The sequence below is a fragment of the Tachyglossus aculeatus genome, unplaced genomic scaffold, assembly GCF_015852505.1.
Source record: "Tachyglossus aculeatus isolate mTacAcu1 unplaced genomic scaffold, mTacAcu1.pri scaffold_12_arrow_ctg1, whole genome shotgun sequence".
NCBI classification, from domain to species: Eukaryota; Metazoa; Chordata; class Mammalia; order Monotremata; family Tachyglossidae; genus Tachyglossus; species Tachyglossus aculeatus.
The window spans coordinates 992975-1013361 of record NW_024044858.1 but is presented as its reverse complement, the minus strand read 5'-3'; the positions used below and the strand labels follow the sequence as shown (position 1 = coordinate 1013361).

Here is a 20387-nt window from a genome sequence, read left to right as displayed (position 1 = left end):
GTGTATGGGAAAGAAAACAGGCGTGACTAAAGATGATAAGATCCCTCAAAATGGCACAACTCCTCATTGCAGAGGTAAAAAAAAGGCCCTGCTGGGCTGCAGGGCAGGGGCTTGTCCAGGACCAGATCCGGTTCGGCCAAATGAGACTGCACGGAGCCAGTCCCGGAACAGATTCCGAACCTTGCCTAGCCTGAGCAAAACTCCCACGAGAGCCTCGGAGAACCCTACAGCTGCCCTGAAGGAAGACTGGTTTCCTTACCATCCCAAACCACAGGAATTCCCTAGAGAATCTGGGAATTCCACAGCTCAGTCCGCAGGCAGCGAACCAGAGAGAGAGAGAAATTCCCTTCCCAATTCTGGATCACAGGCCCTTGTCCTGTCCATCCTCTAGGAGATATCCTCCCGTCTGCAAGGCAGAGCATGTTGCCGTGGGCACCTGGTGTAGTGGGATTCAAGACCCCCCTTGAACTTGTCGTCTGTTTAGCCCTGGGCAAGCCACCTATCTTCTCTGGGCCTCAGTTCCCTCGGCTGTAAAATGGGAGTTAAGACCGAGACCCATACGTGGGACAGGGACTCTGTCCAACCCGATTATCTTGCATCTTGTAGAACAGTGCTTGGCGCCTAACAGATGTCACAATTATTCATTCATTCAATCGTATTTATTGAGCGCTTACTGTGTGCAGAGCACTGGACTAAGCGCCGGGGAAGTACAAGTCGGCAACGTATAGAGACGGTCCCTTCCCAACCACGGGCTCCCAGTCTAGAAGGGGGAGACAGACAACAAAACAAATCACGTGGACAGGTGTCAAGTCGTCAGAACAAACAATTATCATTATTATTTATTTATTTTACTTGTACGTATCTATTCTATTTATTTTATTTTGTTAATATGTTTTGTTTTGTTCTCTGTCTCCCCCTTCTAGCCCAATGTTGGGTAGGGACCGTCTCTCTCGGTTGCCAACTTGTACTTCCCCAGCGCTCAGTCCAGTGCTCTGCACACAGTAAGCGCTCAATAAATACGATTGATTGATTATTATTATGTAGGCTGTGACTGTGCTGGGCATGAGGTCACCGGGAGCCCCGGGCCAACAGGGAGCTGTTTTCCCTCCGGTAGCCGGGAGGAAGGAATCCGGACAGCCCGTTAACCTCTCTCTCCCGCTTCCTCCTTCCCGGGGCCCCGCAGGCATTCGCCCTGGAAGCGAAGCTGGAGCTGGAGTTGCTCCGAGCGGCCTGCATGTGCAAGGCAGTCATCTGCTGCCGCGTGACCCCGCTGCAGAAGGCGCAGGTGGTGGAACTGGTGAAGAAGCACAAGAATGCGGTGACGCTGGCTATCGGGGACGGGGCCAATGACGTCAGCATGATTAAGAGTAAGTGGGCGCAAGCCGGCCTGCCCCGGGCCCCGCCGGGCCTAAGGCTCGGTCCCCTGCGGAAACCTCGTTGGCCAAAGCGCTCGTCGTCATCGGGATCGATTCGTCTCGGCTCTCGGACGGTCCTCCAGCGCTTAGGACAGCGCTTGGCACCTAGTAAGCGCCCAACAGACCCCATCGTTATTACGCAGTCAGTGCGACCGAAGTGAAACCTTGAGGCCCCTCGGGCCCGGGGCGGCCTGCATCGGAAGGAATGGGAGAGGAGCCCAGCCCTGCTGCATCGTCGTTTCCCGATTCATTCGTTCGTTCGGTCACATCTATCGAGCACTCACTGTGTGCAGAGCACCGTACTAAGCGCTTGGGAGAGTCCGATATAGCACTCAATAGACACGTACCCTGCCCACAGTGAGCTTGTGGTTCACGTAGTAACCTCAGTTACCTCAGTTACCTCATCTGTAAAATGGGGATTAAGACTGTGAGCCCCCCGTGGGACAACCTGATCACCTTGTTCATTCATTCATTCAATCGTATTGATTGAGCGCTTACTGTGTGCAGAGCACTGTACTAACCACTCAATCGTATTGATTGAGCACTTACTGTGTGCAGAGCGCTGTACTAAGCGCTTGGGAAGGACAAGTTGGCAGCATAACCTCCTCAGCGCTCAGAACAGTGCTCTGCACATAGTAAGCACTTAATAAATGCCATCATTATTCTTAAAGGCTAAATAAACACCGTCGTCACCATTAATGCCCCTGTCCTTTTCTCTCTCCAGCGGCCCACATCGGGGTGGGGATCAGCGGCCAGGAGGGGATGCAGGCTGTGCTTTCCAGCGACTTCTCCTTCGCCCAGTTTCGGTTTCTCCAGCGACTGCTTTTGGTCCACGGCCGCTGGTCTTACATCCGCATGTGCAAGTTCCTCAGCTATTTCTTCTACAAGAACTTCGCCTTCACGCTGGTCCACTTCTGGTACGGCTTCTTCTCCGGCTTCTCGGCCCAGGTAGGAGCCCGTCCCGGTGGCCGCCGCCTTCCCGAAGCCCGTGCGCGTCCCCGCAGCCCCTGTCCCTGTCGCAGCCCCAACCCTGGCATAGTGGATAGAGCACGGGCCTAGGATTCAGGAGGTCATGAGTTCTCATCCCTCCTCCGCCAGGTGTCTGCTGTGTGACCTGGGGCAAGTCACTTCTCTGTGCCTCATCTGTAAAATGGGAATTGAGACCGTGAGCCCTATGTGGGACGGGGACTGTGTCCAACCCAATTACCCTGGATCTACTCCAACAGCTTAGAACGGTGCCTGGTACGTAGTAAGCGCTTAACAAATACCACAGTTGCCATTATTGTCATTATAACTATTCTTATAGTTATTATTATCATTATCCCAGGTCTTTAGTCATTCATTCATTCATTCAGTCGTATTTACTGAGCGCTTACTGTGTCCAGAGCACTGTACTAAGCGCTTGGGAAGCCCAAGTTGGCAACATATAGAGACGGTCCCTACCCAAAAGCGGGCTCGCGGTCTGGAAGGGGGAGACAGACAACAAAACAGAACATATTAACAAAATAAAATAAATAGAATGAATATGTACAAATTAAATAGAGTAATAAATACGTACAAGCGTATATACATATATACAGGTGCTGTGGGGAGGGGAAGGAGGTAAGGCGGGGGGGGATGGGGATGGGGAGGAGGGGCCGTCCCGTCCCTGCCATCAGTCGGTCATCCCCGGTGGCCCCCATCTCGTCTGTTAGGCCCGGGTCCCTTGTTGGCCCTGAGCGTGCGCTTTCCCTGAAGAAGGCCCGAAGGCTAGAGAATTTTTCTTGGTACCATTCCTGTAGTCAGTCCCCTCTTCTCCTTTACTTCTCCCACACCGCAGATCTACCCATTCCTCCTTCCCGCTTCCTCCGGGCACAGCAGCTTCTGTACGCTTGAGCAGTTCGGGCCGGGACGTCCCCCCGGTGATTGGTTAGTGCCCCCCGAGAAAATCCTTTTCTTCCCAAATCCCTTTCACCCATCTCTCTGGGCCCGTTTATTGAGCCTCCGGGACTCCCCAGCTCTCCTTTTCTGCCCCTGGGGCAGGGAGAGAAGGGAAGAGAGCTACCCCCACCCAGAGCTGAAGCCTTTTCTCCACCTCCGTATTTATTACTCTATTTATTTATTTTACTTGTACATATCTATTCCATTTATTTTATTTTGTTAATATGTTTGGTTTTGTTCTCTGTCTCCCCCTTCTAGACTGTGAGCCCACTGTTGGGTAGGGACTGTCTCTATATGTTGCCAACCTGTTACTTCCCAAGTGCTTAGTCCAGTGCTCTGCACACAGTAAGCGCTGAATAAATGCGATTGATTGATTGATTGATTGGAAGGGCAGAGTTGGGCCCTTCCGGCCTTCCATTCTCCCCTCCATTTGGGCGCTAGGTGCAGCCTGGTTTCTTAGACCAGACCTTGATTTGGAGTTCTCCTGCTTCCTTCGGTGCACAGCCTCTCTGACTGTGTCACCGAGACGGGGCCGTCGTTCCCCTCCCCCTGCCATTCCAAACCTTTTACAAACACTTGCTCCCGCCCGTCTTCCCTCAGTGACCACTCTCTTCGACTTCTTATTCTCTGCTGGCTCCTTCCCCTCTGCCTTCAAACACATCCATGTCTCCTCTATTTGTCTTTTTCTAAAAAACCCTCTCTGGACCCCACCGAACTCTCCGGGCTTCGCTCCTCGCTTCTCCCACTCAGTCAATCTATCAGTGGCATTCATCAAGCGTTTACTGCGTGCAGACCCCTGTTCTAAGAGCTTGGGAGACTACAGACCGTTAAAGTCAATACCCTTCTTCATCTAGTTCTGCCCCTTTCGCTCTGCTGAGGCTTCCACGGGCTTCCTTCTTGCCACATCTAAGGGACTCTGTTCTCCTCCTCGTTGACCTCTTGGCTGCCTCTGACGTGATGGACCGGCCCCTTCTCCTGGAAACGCTGCCCAACCTTAATCTTTCTGAGCCAGTCCTCTCCCGGCTCTCCTCTTGGCTCTCTTGCCGATCCTTTCCGTCACACTTCTGCGGGCTCTTTCTCTGCCTCCCAGCCCATTTCAGAGCTCTGTTATCCGTCCCCTTTCTTCTCAATTTGCACTTACTCCTTCGGGGAACTCATGGGCACCCCCTGATTCAACTACCAGCAACTTGTGGTAGGACTCTCTCACTGGTTCACTTGTCTGCAGCCTCGCATTTCCTCCTGCCCGCATCGCATCTCTAACGTGGATGTTCTGCCAGTGTTTCAACCTCAATAAATCTGAAACTATTAAAATCCTCTCCTATCAGGGTTGCCACCACCACCAACGACCCAGTTCAGACTCAGAGGCCCAGGACTGTGTTCCTGAGAGCCTGTCCTAGGACCACTCCCCTGCGACCCAGCCCCACTCCAGAACTATGGAATTTCAACTAGGAGTCCCCTTTTTCCCTGAAATGAGTTAATCAAGGGTATTTATTGAATGCTCGCTGTGTGCGGAGCACTGTAGTAAGCACTTGGGGGAGTTGGAACTGGGAGTTGGGGGATCCAGGGCACCCAGAACATGGCTCTGCTGAGAGGGAGTGGCTGCCAACAGCTCCCTAGGAGCCTAAACCCAACATCCATCAATCAGTTGGTATTTACTGAGTGCTTACTTATGTGCAGAGCACTGTACTAAGCACTTGGGAGAGTACAGTGCAACAGAGTCGGCAGATACGTTCCCTGCCCACCACGAATTAACAGTCAGTCGGTGAGTCAGTCGTATTTATTGAGCACTTACTGTGTGCAGAGCACCGTACTAAGCGCTTGGGAGAGTTCGATATAACAATATAACAGACACTTTCGCTGCCCGCAACAAGCTCACAGTCTAGAGGGGGAGACAGACATTAATATAAATAAGTGAAATTACAGACAGGTACGTCAGTGCTTTGGGGCTGGGACTGGGGGGGGATGAGGAAAGGGAGCAAGTTAAGGTGGCGCAAAGGGAGTGGGAAAAGGGGAAAGGAAGGTTTAGTCAGGGAAGGCCTATTGGAGGAGACTTCAACGCCTTCAGTAAGACTTTGAAGTGGGGGAGAGTAATGATGATGGCATTTATTAAGCGCTTACTATGTGCAAAGCACTGTTCGAAGCACTGGGGAGGTTACAAGGTGATCGGGTTGCCCCACGGTGGGCTCACAGTCTTAATCCCCATTTTCCAGATGAGGTCACTGAGGCCCAGAGAAGTGAAGTGACTTGCCCAAAGTCACACAGCCGACAACGGGCGGAGCCGGGATTTGAACCCACGACCTCTGACTCCAAAGCCCGGGCTCTTTCCACTGAGCCACGTGTCGGATAGTCTCATCAGCATTTTCTACCGGGTTCCTGGCTGCTGGCTGTTTCACCCCCGGATCATTTCGAAACTATCATCATCATCAATCGCATTTATTGAGCGCTTACTATGTGCAGAGCACTGTACTAAGCGCTTGGGAAGTACAAATTGGCAACATATAGAGACGGTCCCTACCCAACAGTGGGCCTTTGTCCATGGTCTTTGAGTCGGGCTCCAGTCCTGCTGAAGGACCCTGTTTGGAGTCAGAGGTCACGGGTTCGAATCCCGGCTCTACCAGTTGTCAGCTGTGTGACTCTGGGCAAGTCACTTCACTTCTCTACGCCTCAGTTCTCTCATCTGTAAAATGGGGATTAAGATGTGAGCCCCCCCGTGGGACAACCTGATGGTGTTGTAACCTCCCCAGCGCTTAGAACGGTGCTTTGCACGTAGTAAGCGCTTAATAAATGCCATTATTATTATTATTATTACTATTGCCTAAACTTTCAGGGCTTCTGGTGCCTCCTGACCTCTCTGAAACCCCGCAAATTCAAATTCCTGGCCCCAGGAGCCTGGCATGAGGGAAGGTGTAGGAGAGGCTGCTCCGGAGGAGACCTGCTTCCGGAGGTCCAGCGGGGAATCATCCACATCCAATTAAGCGCTTAGTACAGTGTTCTGCGCACAATGAGCTCCCTGTGGGACAATCTGATCACCTTCTAGACTGTGAGCCCACTGTTGGGTAGGGACCGTCTCTGTATGTTGCCAACCTGTACTTCCCAAGCGCTTAGTCCAGTGCTCTGCACGCAGTAAGCGCTCAATAAATAGGATTGAATGAATGAATCACCTTGTAACCTCCCCAGCCTTTGGAACAGTGCTTTGCACTTAGTAAGCACCTAATAAATGCCATCGTTATTATTCCCATCACCCCCGCCTTACCTCCTTCCCCTCCCCACAGCACCTGTATATATGTATATATGTTTGTACATATTTATTACTCCATTTATTTTATTTGGGTATATTTATTCTATTTATTTTATTTTGTTAATATGTTTTGTTTTGTTGTCTGTCTCCCCCTCCTAGACTGTGAGCCCGCTGTCGGTTAGGGACCGTCTCTAGATGTTGCCAACTTGTACTTCCCAAGCGCTTAGTCCAGTGCTCTGCACACGGTAGGCGCTCAATAAATACGATTGAGATTGAATGAATGAATGAGTAAATACGATCGAATGAATGAATGAATGAATGAATGAATAAATACGATCGAATGAATGAATGAACCTGGCCAGAAAGTCCATGGAGTGCTGCTGCCATCTAGTAGCTGGAACGGCAGTGGGCTGCTGCAGACTTTCCCCTGAGCGAGGGAGCCAGCAATATAATAATAATAATAATAATGATAATAATAATAATAGCATTTATTAAGGGCTTACTATGTGCAAAGCACTGTTCTAAGCGCTGGGGAGGTTACACGGTGATCGGGTGATCCCATGGGGGTTCACAGTCTTCATCCCCATGTTACAGATGAGCTCACTGAGGCCCAGAGAAGTGAAGTGACTTGCCCAGAGTCCCGCAGCTGACAATTGGCAGAGCCGGGATTTGAACCCAGGACCCCTGGCTCCAACGCCCGGGCTCTTTCCACCACGCCACACCGAAATGATTCTTATTCTTATTATTCTACCGTAATAATAATGGTATCTGTTAACCACTTACCATGCGCCAGACACTGTACGAAGCTCGGGGGTGGATACAAGCCAGTTGGGTTGGACGCAGTCCCTGTCCCACGTGGGGCTCTCAATCTTCATCCCCATTTTACAGATGAGGTAACTGAGGCCCAGAGAAGTGAAGGGACTCATCCAAGGTCACACAACAGACAAGTGGCAGAGCCAGGATTAGAGCCCAGGTCCTTCCAACTCTCAGGCCATGCTGCTTTTTTTTTTGTCCTTTTGTCTTTTTTTATGGCAGCGTGGCTCAGTGGAAAGAGCACAGGGCTTGGGAGTCAGAGGTCATGGGTTCTAATCCCGGCTCTGCCACATGTCTGCTGCGTGACCTTGGGCAAGTCACTTCACTTCTCTGGACCTCAGTTCCCTCATCTGTAAATTGGGATGAAGATTGTGAGCCCCCCGTGGGACAACCCGATCACCTTGTATCCTCCCCCAGCGCTTAGAACAGTGCTTTGCACAGAGAAGCAGCGTGGCTCAGTGGAAAGAGCCCGGGCTTTGGGGTCAGAGGTCATGGGTTCAAATCCCGGCTCCGCCAACTGTCAGCTGTGTGACTTTGGGCAAGTCACTTCACTTCTCTGGGCCTCAGTTACCTCATCTGTAAAATGGGGATTAAAACTGTGAGCCCCCCATGGGACAACCTGATCACCTTGTAACCTCCTCAGCGCTTAGAACAGTGCTTTGCACATAGTAAGCGCTTAACAAATACCACCATTATTATTATTATTGCACATAGTGAGCACTTGACAGATGCCATCATTATTATGTATCCCTTCATTCTTCCCTTCATTTCCCGTCTTTAAGCTCTGACGGATCTTCCCTTCAAATACGCGATTGCTTGATTTTTGTAATAGAAGATTTTAATTTGCTCAGTACTCTCCGAAGCGCTTTCCCATCAGTCATCAGATCTACCGGGTTCTTCCCGCTAGACCGCTCTACCTCCCCAACAGTTATAAGAAGCTTCAGTCTGGAGCTTTGTCAAAGGCCTTTTGGAAATCGAAATAGATTTTTTTTCTCCAACTCCCTTCTCTCCATGTGACTCTATCCACCCCATAAAGCTCTCCAGCAGATTAGTGAGGTCGTGGTGCCTTCACCCACGAGCTTCTCCCTTCTCCTCCCACAGAGAAGCTCGGTACTAATCGATCGATCGATCAATAGACTCCGTTGGGCTTTCATTTTCAGGGCACTGAAAGGATCGTCGACCCCTCAACCATCACCTCCCAACGACAAAATCCCCTCGCACCCTAAGCAATTGAAAATCTCTCCCTTGACCTCTCCCAGAGGTCCCAGACTGGGCACTCCCACTTCCTTGTTAGCCCATTTCCTTCTGTGTTATGTCTTCAGTGGGGATTAGGAACGACCGTTTTTCCTGATGGCATGTATTAAGCGCTTGCTATGTGCAAAGCGCCGTTCTAAGCACTGGGGAGGTTATAAGGTGATCAGGTGGTCTCACAGGGGGCTCACAGTCTTAATCCCCGTTTTCCAGATGAGGGAACTGAGGCACAGTGAAGTGACTTGCCCAAAGGCACACAGCTGACAAGTGGCGGAGCTGGGATTTGAATCAATCAATCGTATTTATTGAGCGCTTACTGTGTGCAGAGCACTGTACTACTACTACTACTACTACTAATAATAATAATAATTGGCATTTGTTAAGCACTTACTATGTGCAAAGCACTGTTCTAAGCACTGGGGAGGATACAGGGTGATCAGGTTGTCCCACTTGGGGCTCACAGTCTTAATCCCCATTTTACAGATGAGGTAACTGAGGCCCAGAGAAGTGAAGTGACTGGCCCAAGATCACACAGCTGACATGTGGCGGAGTCGGGATTCGAACCCATGACCTCTGACTCCAAAGCCCGGGCTCTTTCCGCTGAGCCACGCTGCTTCTCTAAGCGCTTGGGAAGTCCAAGTTGGCAACGTATAGAGACAGTCCCTACCCAACAGTGGGCTCACAGTCTAAAAGGGGGAGACAGAGAACAAAACCAAACATACTAACAAAATAAAATAAATAGAATAGATGTGTACAAGTAAAATAAATAAATAGAGTAATAACTATGTACAAACATATATATATTTGAACCCATGACCTCTGACTCCAAAGCCCGGGCTCCTTTCACTGAGCCACGCTGACCATTTAGCTGATGTATCCAAATATCCTTTTATCCTCTTTTTCTCTGTTCTGCTCGGCTCCAGGCTAAACAATCCCGCGTCCTCCAACCCGTCACCGAGCTCCCCATCATTCTTGTGCCCCTCCTCTCTTAAGTCCTCATGGCCCTCAGCTTGGGGCCTCCAGAAGAGGTAACAGAGTGGGAAGGGGCAGCGTGTCCAGATGAGTTCCCAGACGACGTTTTCCTCTCGGGGTGCCAAGCCTGGAAGAAAACATGGAATACTTAAAGGGAGTTAAAGGGAGTCTGGCTAAGGGACTAGGATTTTGAATGCTACTCTGGTCTTTCTTTTGAGTGTGGTCCAGCCTTATTGCCCACACTCTTCTCCCAGAGCGTAATGCCCACATCTCTCCTACTCTTTGCCCTCCCCTTGATATGGACCAATGGCAAGTCCTTAGGTAGGATCGACCCCAGAGTCAGATTTCTCTGCATACCGAGAGGACCCCGCCTCGGGTGGGCTAGCGTTAGGAATTGAGTTGATGCCAAGAGTAGGATCGGGATGAAGTGAGTGATAAGTCAGAGGGTAGGGTTGGGAATAAAGGGAGCCATTCCAAGTTGGACGATTACGACGCTGAGTCGTGTTGATCTGTGTGACCTTTGACTCGTCGAAGGAAATGAGAGGACGCTATCTCTCTGAGGCAGAGTCAGAGGGGGTTCTGAGATTCCTCAGGAGAAGCGAATGAGCAGGAGAACTTTTCCCTAAGCGCTTTGGCCCGGCCAACAGCAAGGCCGGCCATCCGTGGGCCTGGTGACCCAGCCGTGGGCTTCACCCCGTGGGCAGGCTGCCAGGGGCACAGCTACAGCAGATCTAGAAACAGGCGTTATCCGGGCCATTCATTCAATCGTATTTATTGAGCGCTTACTGTGTGCAGAGCACTGTACTAGGCGCTTGGGAAGTCCAAGTTGGCAACATCTAGAGACGGTCCGTACCCAACAGCGGGCTCACAGTCTAGAAGGGGGAGACAGACAACAAAAGAAAATAAATAGAATAAATATGTATAAATAAAATAGAGTGATAAATCCATACAAACATATATACATATATCCAGGTGCTGTGGGGAAGGGAAGGAGGTAAGGCGGGGGGGATGGAGAGGAAGGAGGGGGCACAGTCTGGGAAGGCCTCCTGAAGGAGGTGAGCTCTCAGTAGAGCTTTGAAAGGGAACTTCTCCGAGCCTCAGTGACCTCATCTGTAAAATGGGGATGAAGACTGGGAGCCCCACATGGGGCAACCTGATCACCTTGTATCCCCCCCAGCACTTAGAATGGTGCTTTGCACATAGTAAGCGCTTAACAAATGCCATCATCATCATCATCATTATTATTACTACAGCGCCTGGCACACAGTAAGCGCTTGATACTGTAATAAAAAAATGAAAGAGGGCACACAGTGAGCGCTTAATACTATAATAAAAAAATGAAAGAGGGGGACACGGGGAGGAATTCACGACGCCGCCCCCCCCCACCGCCTGCCCGCCCGAGCTCAGCTGGGGGTCCCCAGAAGGAGGGGAGGGGAGGGGGGCTGAAGGAGAGTCTGACCGGAGTCCCACTGGAGCGTGTCTACCAACTCCCACGTGCTTAGTACAGTGCCCCTCACGCAGTAAATGCTCGATAAATACCACTGACTGATTGATAGGAGCCCCGATTGGGGATAAGCGAATTTGGATCCACTGGGGAGGATTCTGTATTTAGATGGCATTGACGTGCATTTCCATTTTGCTTCATCTCCACAGACCGTGTACGACGAGTGGTTCATTACTCTGTACAACCTTGTCTACACCTCCCTCCCTGTGTTGGGAATGAGCCTCTTCGATCAGGTGGGTTTCCCGAATTGGACCCGGGTCAGGGTCTTCTTAAATGGGGGCCAGGGCCTCCCCCGCTCTGTGAAATCCGATGCCATGCCTATCGCCCAGATCGATCTGGAGCAAGGCAGAGACCGGGGCTGTCGGTCAGCTAATCTTCCCCGGGGCCCACTGGGAGAGGAGACCCCCGAGCTGAGGCAGAAAGACAGGGAAGGGCCTACCCTCGAAGCCTGGAGCCAGGGAGACCGGTGAGGAGGCAGATAATCTAATCAGGAGATGACTGGAGTTTGTTCCAGGAGGGTGGCGGGGTGTAAAAAAGGAGGGGCAGATCCAGAAAATATCGTGGATTAAGAATGATCAGGTTTACCTGTAGACTGACTCCGAGAAGGAAAGAACAGAGAGGGGTCAGAGAGAACACCAGTGACGTGAGTTCCTGAGACAGAAGAACGGCGGACTTGTCGACTGTGATGGGAATGGGAGAAGAAGGAGGGATTTGGAAGAGAAGAGGAGGCGTATATTTTGGCCATATTGAGTTTAAGGAACCAACAGGACATCCAGGTCCTGCAAGAAAGAGGATCGGCTTGAGAAGGAGTCCAAACTGATGAAGTAAATTTTGCAGTCATCCATATCGAAGTGGTAGCTAAATCAATCGGTTATTCAATGAATAGTATTTATTAGTATTTCCCCCTTTTAGACTGTGAGCCCTCTGTTGGGTAGGGACTGTCTCTATATGTTGCCAATTTGTACTTCCCAAGCGCTTAGTACAGTGCTCTGCACACAGTAAGCGCTCAATAAATACGATTGATGATGATGATGATTAGGCACCTACTCTGGGCAGTGCACTGTACTAACCACTTGAGAGGGTACAAGAGAGCTAGTCAACATGATCCCTGCCCTCAAGGAGCTTGGAATCTAGCAAGGAAAACAGACACTAAAATAAATTACAATCAACGGGACACAATAGAAGATAAAGACGCGTGCATAAATGAGAGGGAGTGGGGAGGAAGTGCTGAAGCGGCAGCAGGGGGTGAAGCAGAGTGGAGGGATGGGAGTAATCGGGGAAGGCCTACCGGAAGAGTTGTGATTTCAGAAGGGCCTCAAAGATGGGGAGAGCAGTGGTCTTCTGGCTGTGAGGAGGAAAGGCGTTCCGGACAGAAGGGAAGGCGCCAGACGATTAAAAGGCTCAGTGAGTAGGTTGGCTTGAGAGGCGTGAAACATATGAACGGAAGGAGGGTGAACAGCGGGGAGAGAGCTGGTTGAATGGCCCAAAGCCAACGGTCAGGAGTTGCTGCTTGATGTGCAGAGGAAAGAGCAACGATCGGAGGGTCCTGAGGAGCGGCGAAATGTGCACAAAACGACGTTTTAGAAAAGTGATTTGGGCAGCAGAGTGAATGGGGAGAGGAGAGGCTGAAGGCAAGGAAGTCAGCGAGGAGGCCAACGCGCTAATCAGGGTGGGATATGACAAGTTCTTTGGACCAGCTTAGCGGCAGGTTGGATGGAGAAGAAGGATGTGAAGGAAAAACTGTCAGAATTCGGTGCTAGATCGCATATAGGAGTTGAAAGAAGGAGAGGAGTCAAACATAGTGCTGCAGGGGTGTTGTCAAAGGCGATGGGAATGTGGGGCGGAGGACGAGATGTGGGAGGAGAGTTCAGTTTTGGACACGACAGGCTTGAGATGCCGGAGGCCCATTCGTGCGGTGGTGTCCTGGAGGGAGACGTCGTTGAGAGAGGTCAGGGTCAGTGAGGTCTATCTGGGAGTCATCCACTTAGGGGTGGTAGTTGAAACCACGAGAGGATGAGCGTAGATTGAGAATAGAACGGGACGCCGAACTGAATCTCGAGGGACGGTTAAGGAGTGCGGGGCAGGCCGAGAAGCGGTGATCAGACAGGTAGGAGAAGAACCAGAAAAAATCAAAATCAGCTAAAACCGTGTGAGAGGACTCCTCCCTCCTCTTCCTCAACTGCCCGACCCCGTTGACCCTCAGGCCCTCTCTTCCCCACACTGGATTCAGCCCCGCTGGAAGCTCACCTGGGTGTTGTTGGGGGGTGGAGGGAGGAGGCGGGGAGGAGGAGAGCTGAGTGGATCTTGGAGAGGTCACCGTTTCAGCTCCTGAAGGCTGAATCCTATGGAGACATGGTACACGTGCGTTGGATCCAGGTGTGTGGATCGTTCCTTGCGAGGAACGGGCTGTCGGTAAGCGTGGGAGCGGTTGCAGGACCCCAGTGTCCCTCACCCCCCTCTGAGCTGATGACTCTGCCCTCAGGACGTGAATGATTACTGGAGCCTGTGCTTCCCAGAGCTGTACGAGCCGGGCCAGCACAATCTCTACTTCAACAAGCGGGAGTTCATCAAGTGCGTGGTGCACGGCATCTACAGCTCCCTCATCCTCTTCTTCGTGCCCTTTGGGACGGTCTTCAACTCAGTGCGGAGTGACGGCAAGACCGCTTCGGACTATCAGTCCTTCGCGCTGATGGCCCAGACGTCCCTGCTCATGGTGGTCTCCGTCCAGGTACTGCGGTCGTCCTAGGCCTTCTCGCAGGTCGCGAAAGGACCTAGGGTGGTGACGGGAGGGGGAAAGGGGATTTGAGGTCCAAGCGGGCGGGGAATACAGCACGAACGGGCACGGTTTGGTCGGCGGGAGAGAGGAGAATGTCCCGAGTTCCCGAGGCCAGATCCCTAGCCAGTGTTTGTAGGTGGGAGACGGGACATCTTTCTCCCTGCTTGATGTGGATGTGGCCTCCTCTCCAGAGTCCTCCACCTCTTTGTTACCCTGGGCAGGCGGGCCCCAGCCTCTCACAGCATGCCCCCTTAGCCAGCCGGCGCCAGTCAGGCGTTCAGTGCCAGCCAGGGAGCTGGTAGCCCGGACACGAAGGTGAAGAGGGGCAAGAAATGGAGGAAGAGGCTGGAGGGGGAGGAGGAAATGGATGGAGGCCAGGTGGGTTGGCAGAACCTTCCCCCGGCAGACCCAAAAGTAGGCCAGGGTTGCTGGCTTCTCAGCCTGGCGGAGGCACAGCGAAGGTGATGGGCAGCGATGGCATCTGCCGGCGTGGTGACGGCCCTTGGGAAGGATAAACACCAACCGGGGTCTCTGCCTTGCCCCTTCCTTGGCTTGGGAGTTTAATTCCATTATAGCCTCCTCTCTGGGTGGAAGGGAGCCTCTGAGGACACAAGGCCCTGCCCCAGGGATTGCAAAGTTAGCAGAGCAGTGGCAGGGAGCCAGACTGACCCACTGGGATACTGGGAGAGCCTCGGTTGGCCTGCGTGGTGTGATCCGGCCTCATCACCTGGGGATGCGCCGGGGAACAGAGCAGCCGGGGTTGGAGCAGCAGCCAAAAGCCAGAGCTCTCCTCAAGCCTTTCGACGGGAAATCTCCCAGGACAGTCCGCTCTCCTAGGACGCGGGCTTTTGTTACGTGTTTTGTCGGGGGAAACCCAATGGCAGCAGTTCTTCAGACCGCGCGGTCTCAACTCACAAGACGAGGCAGAGCCCGAGATGCTCAGGACCCACCTTTCCTTAAACGTGGGGCTCGGCAAGGATGAGCCAGCCTGTGTTGAGGAACACTGAGCACAGTGAAGAAGCGGCGTGGCTCGGTGGAAAGAGCCCGGGCTTTGGAGTCAGAGGTCATGGGTTCAAATCCCGGCTCCCCCCCTTGTCGGCTGTGTGACTTTGGTCAAGTCACTTGACTTCTCTGCGCCTCAGTGACCTCATCTGTAAGACTGTGAGCCCCCGTGGGACAACCTGATCACCTTGTAACCTCCCCAGCGCTTAGAACAGTGCTTCGCACATAGGAAGCGCTTAACAAATGCCATCATTATTATTATTACTGACTCCGTGTTTGAAAGCCAGTCCTGCCCAGAGTAACCGGCAGCCTGCACTTACCCGCCGCTGTTCAGGTAACTGAGCAAATAATGATACTAGTAAAGGTGGTTTTTGTTAGGCGCTTCGTATGTGCCAAGCACTGTTCTGAGCACTGGGGGAGATGCCGGTTAATCAGGGTCCCGCACGGGGCTCACAATCCCGATCCCCGTTTTACAGATGAGGTCACTGAGGCCCAGAGAAGTGAAGTAACTCGCCCGGGGCCGTGCAGCCGACACCTGTCGGTGCCAGGATTCGAACCCAGGCCCGCCCTCTATCCCCGGTTCAACTCAACCTGTCGCTCTGCCTGCTTTGGCTCATTTCAGATTGGCCTGGACACGGCCTACTGGACGGCGGTGAACCAGTTCTTCATCTGGGGTAGCCTGGCGGTCTACTTCGCCATCACTTTCACCATGTACAGTGACGGCATGTACCTCATCTTCACCAGCTCCTTCCGTTTCATCGGTCGGTGCCCTCCCGTTCCCCCGGGCGTGCGTCCCTTCCCTGTGGCCCAATCAATCAATCGATTGAGCGCTTACTGTGTGCAGAGCACTGTACTATGCGCTTGGGAAGCACAAGTTGGCAACCTATAGAGACGGTCCCTACCCAACAGTGGGCTCACAGTCTAGAAGGGGGAGACAGACAACAGAACCAAACATAATAACAAAATAAAATAAATAGGATATGGGGGCTCGCAGCGTGGCGCGCGCGGAGTTGAGATGCGGGGGGCTGCCTCCTCTCGGAGGCGTCTCTTTCTCCCGGCCCAGCCCCGTCTGTCTCCTCTCCCAGGGACGGCTCGAAACACGCTGAACCAGCCGGAAGTGTGGCTGGCCATCTTCCTCAGCGTCATCCTCTGCATGCTACCCATCGCCGGATACAGGTTCCTCAAGGCCGAACTCAAGCCCACAACCAATGACAAGGTGAGGGGAGGGCGATCGCGAAGCCTCCGGGGCCCCCCCACTTCGGCTCTCCCTTCCCCTCCAGGCCCCCGAGGTCGCAGGGCTGCGACTCTCCCGTCCACCGGGCAGACCCAGGGCCGCAGCCCCCTGCACCGGCTGCTGGTCCGGGCCACCCAGGGTGCAAGGGGGGCCTGGGGCTGGGGACGCTGGAAGAGAAAAAGAAATCAGGCGGGACCGGAAGAAGAAAACCGGGACGCTTAGGATCGACTGGCTGGCGAACCGGCCGGCAGCCGACAAACTGATGGGCCCGCGTCCCCGCGCGCCCTCACCTCCGTGCGCTCTGCTTGCCAGATCCTGCGGAAGATCCGCGAGTCCATGAAGAGGCCGCTGCCGCCCCCTCCCAAGGCCCGGCTGAGGCGGACCATCTCGCGGCGGTCCGGCTACGCCTTCTCCCACCAGCACGGCTTCGGCGCGCTCATCACCTCAGGGAGGAACATGCGAGCCAAGTCTCCTTTCTCCGCGACGGGAACCTACTCCCCCCAACAAATGAGACTCGGAGACCCGCCCCGCCCGGTTCAGGCGGCCGCGGAGCGGCCGCCACTTTGGTTCTCCCCGTTTTTTCCAGGCCGCGATTCCTCTCCCACTCCAGTTCCTTCCCAGACGATCCAGCCGTCCTAAGCTCAGGTACCCGCGGCCCCGTCAGCGGCAGGGGCCCGGCCGCTCGGCTTCCCGGGCCCTCTTCGTTACATACCTCAGTGTGAGCCCAGAGACGGTAAGGGGGCATGGGCCCCGGACGGTTTTCTGGCTAGTCGGCATTTCGGCAGCAGCTAGAACGCCTCCAACGCTTCCGATCGTCCCGAGCCTTGGATCCTTAGCGCCGAGGGGCTTGGACGGGTCCGGGCTCTCGAGATACACTACGATGGACTCCAGAAACGCTAATTCTCCCGGCTCGGGGAAGGGCCCGACTTTCGCGCTTCCCAGGCCGCTTTCGGTACTCCCGTCGACCGCGGCGAGCCCGACGCTCCAATCCGGCCGGCGGGTATCAGGGATGAGGCCGAGGAACGCTCTCCTTGCTTTCCGACGGAGGATTTCCCGCCTTCTTTCCAGCTTAACGAGTCTTACTCTGGGTTTCAGGGGACTCTCTTCTAACGGAGATGAAAACCGTTGCCAAACCTTTTATCGACGTTCTCTAGGACGCCCATACGTGCGTGGGTGTGCACGCACACCCACACACGCAGGCTCAGTCAGGATTGTAAATCCACTCACTTGAGATCCAAGATGAGAGGGGCAGCCGGGATTGTCAATCCACTCGGTAGCTCCCCTCGCTTGAGATCCAGGATCAGAGAGGCAGTGAGATCCCAAGGGACTATTGAAGTTAGAGGGTGACAGGATCCTCGGGCTAAATTGAAAGCCACAACGACGCGAGTACACTACACGGGGGAAAGAGAGAGCCGAAGAAAATCTGGGGGATCGATTCTGTCCAGTGGACACATGCTCCAGAAAGCGAGGCGGAGATACTGCCCATGGTGGAATCGGTAGGTGGGTCTTGGATTTACCCCCAAAAAGGGGACCGTATCCCCGGCGTCCCTGTTGCCTACCGGTCCCTGGGACATTTCTCCCCCCGACCTCTTCCCGTTAACCCCAAGGCCATAGCCCAGGGGAGTTGGGGCGGTTAAGGGGCAAAGTTGAGAGAGGGGGAGAAGGGGTGCAGAAGGAAAGGGACCATCAGCTGCATGAATTCCCCCCCACAGCCCATTCTATCTCTAGCCTTGATCCAAAAGCGTGAGTCAAGTCCCGGGAAACCGAGGATGTGGGTTGGGAAGGGCGGTTTGCAACGTCGGGACTCGTTCCACCAAGCACAGCGGGGGCAGGGGAAGGGCCGGAATGAAGAGAGGAGGACAGAGGCTGTTGATTTTGGAAAGAATTTGTACAGAATTGGATTATTGTGTTTTTCCAATAAAAAATTCATTGTTCATGGAGCCGCGTGGCTGGGTGTGGTCTTTGGGGCCGTCCGAGAAGGGCCATGGGGATCGCGGAGTCTGGTGGGGAATATTTTCCACCTTGGTGGGGAATCGGGAGCCAAGCCGCCCTTGGCTTCTCCCCTCTCGGAGGGAAGAAGAGAGACAGAGTGGCCAGCGACCTCTCGGAAAATCTGCCCTGCCATCGGGGTCACATCCAGAGTCCCTGATCACTGACTGTGAGCTCGTTGTTGGGTAGGGCCCGTCTCTACAGGTTGCCGACTTTTGTACTTCCCAAGCGTTTAGTCTGGCGTGCTGCACACAGTAAGCGCTCAATAAATACGATTGAATGAATGAATGAATGTACTAAGAGCTTGGGAGTGCAACACAACACCAGACGGACGCATTCCCTGCCCACCACGAGACGGGCTGTGTGGCCTTGAGCAAGTTGCTTCACTTCTCTGTGCCTCAGTTACCTCATCTGCAAAATGGGGATGGGAATGTGAGCCCCACGTGGGAAGGGGACTGTGCCCGGCCCGATTTGCTTCTATCTGCCGTGGTGCTTAGTAAAGTGTCTGGCACTTGATTCTTACTGAGCGCTTACTGTGTGCAGAGTGCTTTACTAAGCGCTTGGGAAGTACAAGTTGGCAACATATAGAGACGGTCCCTACCCAACAGTGGGCTCACAGTCTAGGAGGGGGAGAGTTCAGCGCTCAATACATACGATTGAATGGACGACTCTGTCAAAGCTGAATTAATGTTGGGCGCGATGGACAAGGGCTAATTTAGACCCGAATTGCCCTTGGTGGCATGGGCATCACTATGCTGATTCATTGAGAAGTTTGTGCCCAAGATCGCCCCCCCCCACCAGGCAGAAGGGGAAATCGAGTCTGAGGAGCATCGGCCCAAGTTCAGAGGGACCCTGAGAGACATTGGGTAGGGCAAGGAGATTGGGGGGGGGAGGGGGGGGGGGGGGGGCTTAGACTGGCTGGGTGGGCGGGGCTTAGACTGGTGGTGGGCGGAGCTTAGTGCGGCGGTGGGCGGGGCTTGGGCTAGTGGGCGGGGCTCAGATTGGTGGTGTACGGGGCTCGGACTAGATGTGGGTGGAGCTTAGTGCGATTTGTGGGCGGGGCCTAGACTAACTGTGGGCGGAGCTTAGTGTGGTGATGGGCGGGGCTTAGTGTGGTGGTGGGCGGAGCTCAGATTAGTTGTGGGCGGGACTCAGACTTGTGGGCGGGGCTCGGATTGTTGGTGGGCGGGGCTTGGATTGTTGGTGGGCGGGGCTTGGACTGATGGGGGCGGTGCCTAGCGAGCTTGAGGGCGGGGCTCGGACTAGTGGGCGGGGCTTAGACTAGTTGCAGACGGGGCTCGGGCTGGTTATAGGCGAGCTTGCCCTGGTTGTGGGCGGGGCTCGGATTGGTGGTGGGCGGGGCTTAGACTAGTTGCGGGCAGGGGCTTGGACTGGTTGTGGACAGAGCTCGGGCTGACGGTGGGCGGGCTTCCCTGGTTGTGGGCGGGGCTTTTAGACTGGTTGTGGGCGGGGCTCGGGCTGCTGGTGGGCGGAGCTTACTGAGGTTGTGGGCGGGGCCTAGTCTAGTTGTGGACGGGGCTCGGGCTGGTTGTGGGCGGGGTTTAGACTGATTGTGGGCGGGGCTCGGACTTGTGGTGGGCGGGACTCGGACTGGTTGTGGGCGGAGCTTAATGTGGTGGTGGACGGAGCTTAGTGCGGGTGTGGGCGGGACTCAGACTTGTTGTGGGGGGCTCGGAGTGGTGGTGGGCGGGGCATAGTCTAGTTGTGGGCGAAGCTTTGGACCCGTGGTAGGCGGGGCTTTGGACCCGTGGTGGGCGGGGCTCGGACTGGCTGTGGGAGGAACTTAGTGTGGTGGTGGGCGGGGCTTAGACTAGTTGTGGGCGGGGCACAGACTGGCGGTGGGCGGGGCTTTGAGGGGTTGTGGGCGGGGCTTTGTCCTCGTGGTTGGGCAGGGCTCAGACCGGTGGTGGGCGTGGCCCGGACTGGTTGTGGGCGGTGCTCGGAGTGATTGTGGGCGGGGATTAGACTAGTTGTGGGCGGAGCTCGGACTGGATGTGGGCGGAGCTTAGTGTGGTGGGCGGGACTCGATCTGGTTGTGGACGGGGCTTATTGTGGTTGTGGGCGGGCCTTAAACTAGTTGTGGGCGGGGCACAGACTGGTTGTGGGCGGGGCTTAGGCTGATTGTGGGCGGGGCTTTGGACTCGTGGTTGGGCAGGGCTCGGACCGGTAGAGGGCGGGGCTCGGACTGGTGGTGGGCGGGGCTCGGAGTGATTGTGGGCGGGGCTTAGATTAGTTGTGGGCGGGGCTCAGAC

General features: G+C 54.2%; 1 protein-coding gene across 3 annotated transcripts in view; it reads left to right on the top strand.

The window, feature by feature from the left end:
- Positions 1 to 17794, top strand: part of LOC119922904 (phospholipid-transporting ATPase FetA-like) — a 135613-nt gene extending 117819 nt beyond the window's left edge. For all 3 annotated transcript variants that reach the window (XM_038742528.1, XM_038742526.1, XM_038742527.1), the window contains exons 23-29: positions 1184 to 1367; positions 2140 to 2363; positions 11263 to 11346; positions 13596 to 13841; positions 15514 to 15652; positions 15977 to 16107; positions 16438 to 17794. In XM_038742528.1, coding sequence (XP_038598456.1) covers positions 1184 to 1367; positions 2140 to 2363; positions 11263 to 11346; positions 13596 to 13841; positions 15514 to 15652; positions 15977 to 16107; positions 16438 to 16764 — 1335 coding nt within the window. In that variant the 3' untranslated portion in view covers positions 16765 to 17794. The remainder of the gene's footprint in view (positions 1 to 1183; positions 1368 to 2139; positions 2364 to 11262; positions 11347 to 13595; positions 13842 to 15513; positions 15653 to 15976; positions 16108 to 16437) is intronic.
- Positions 17795 to 20387: the final 2593 nt, after the last annotated feature.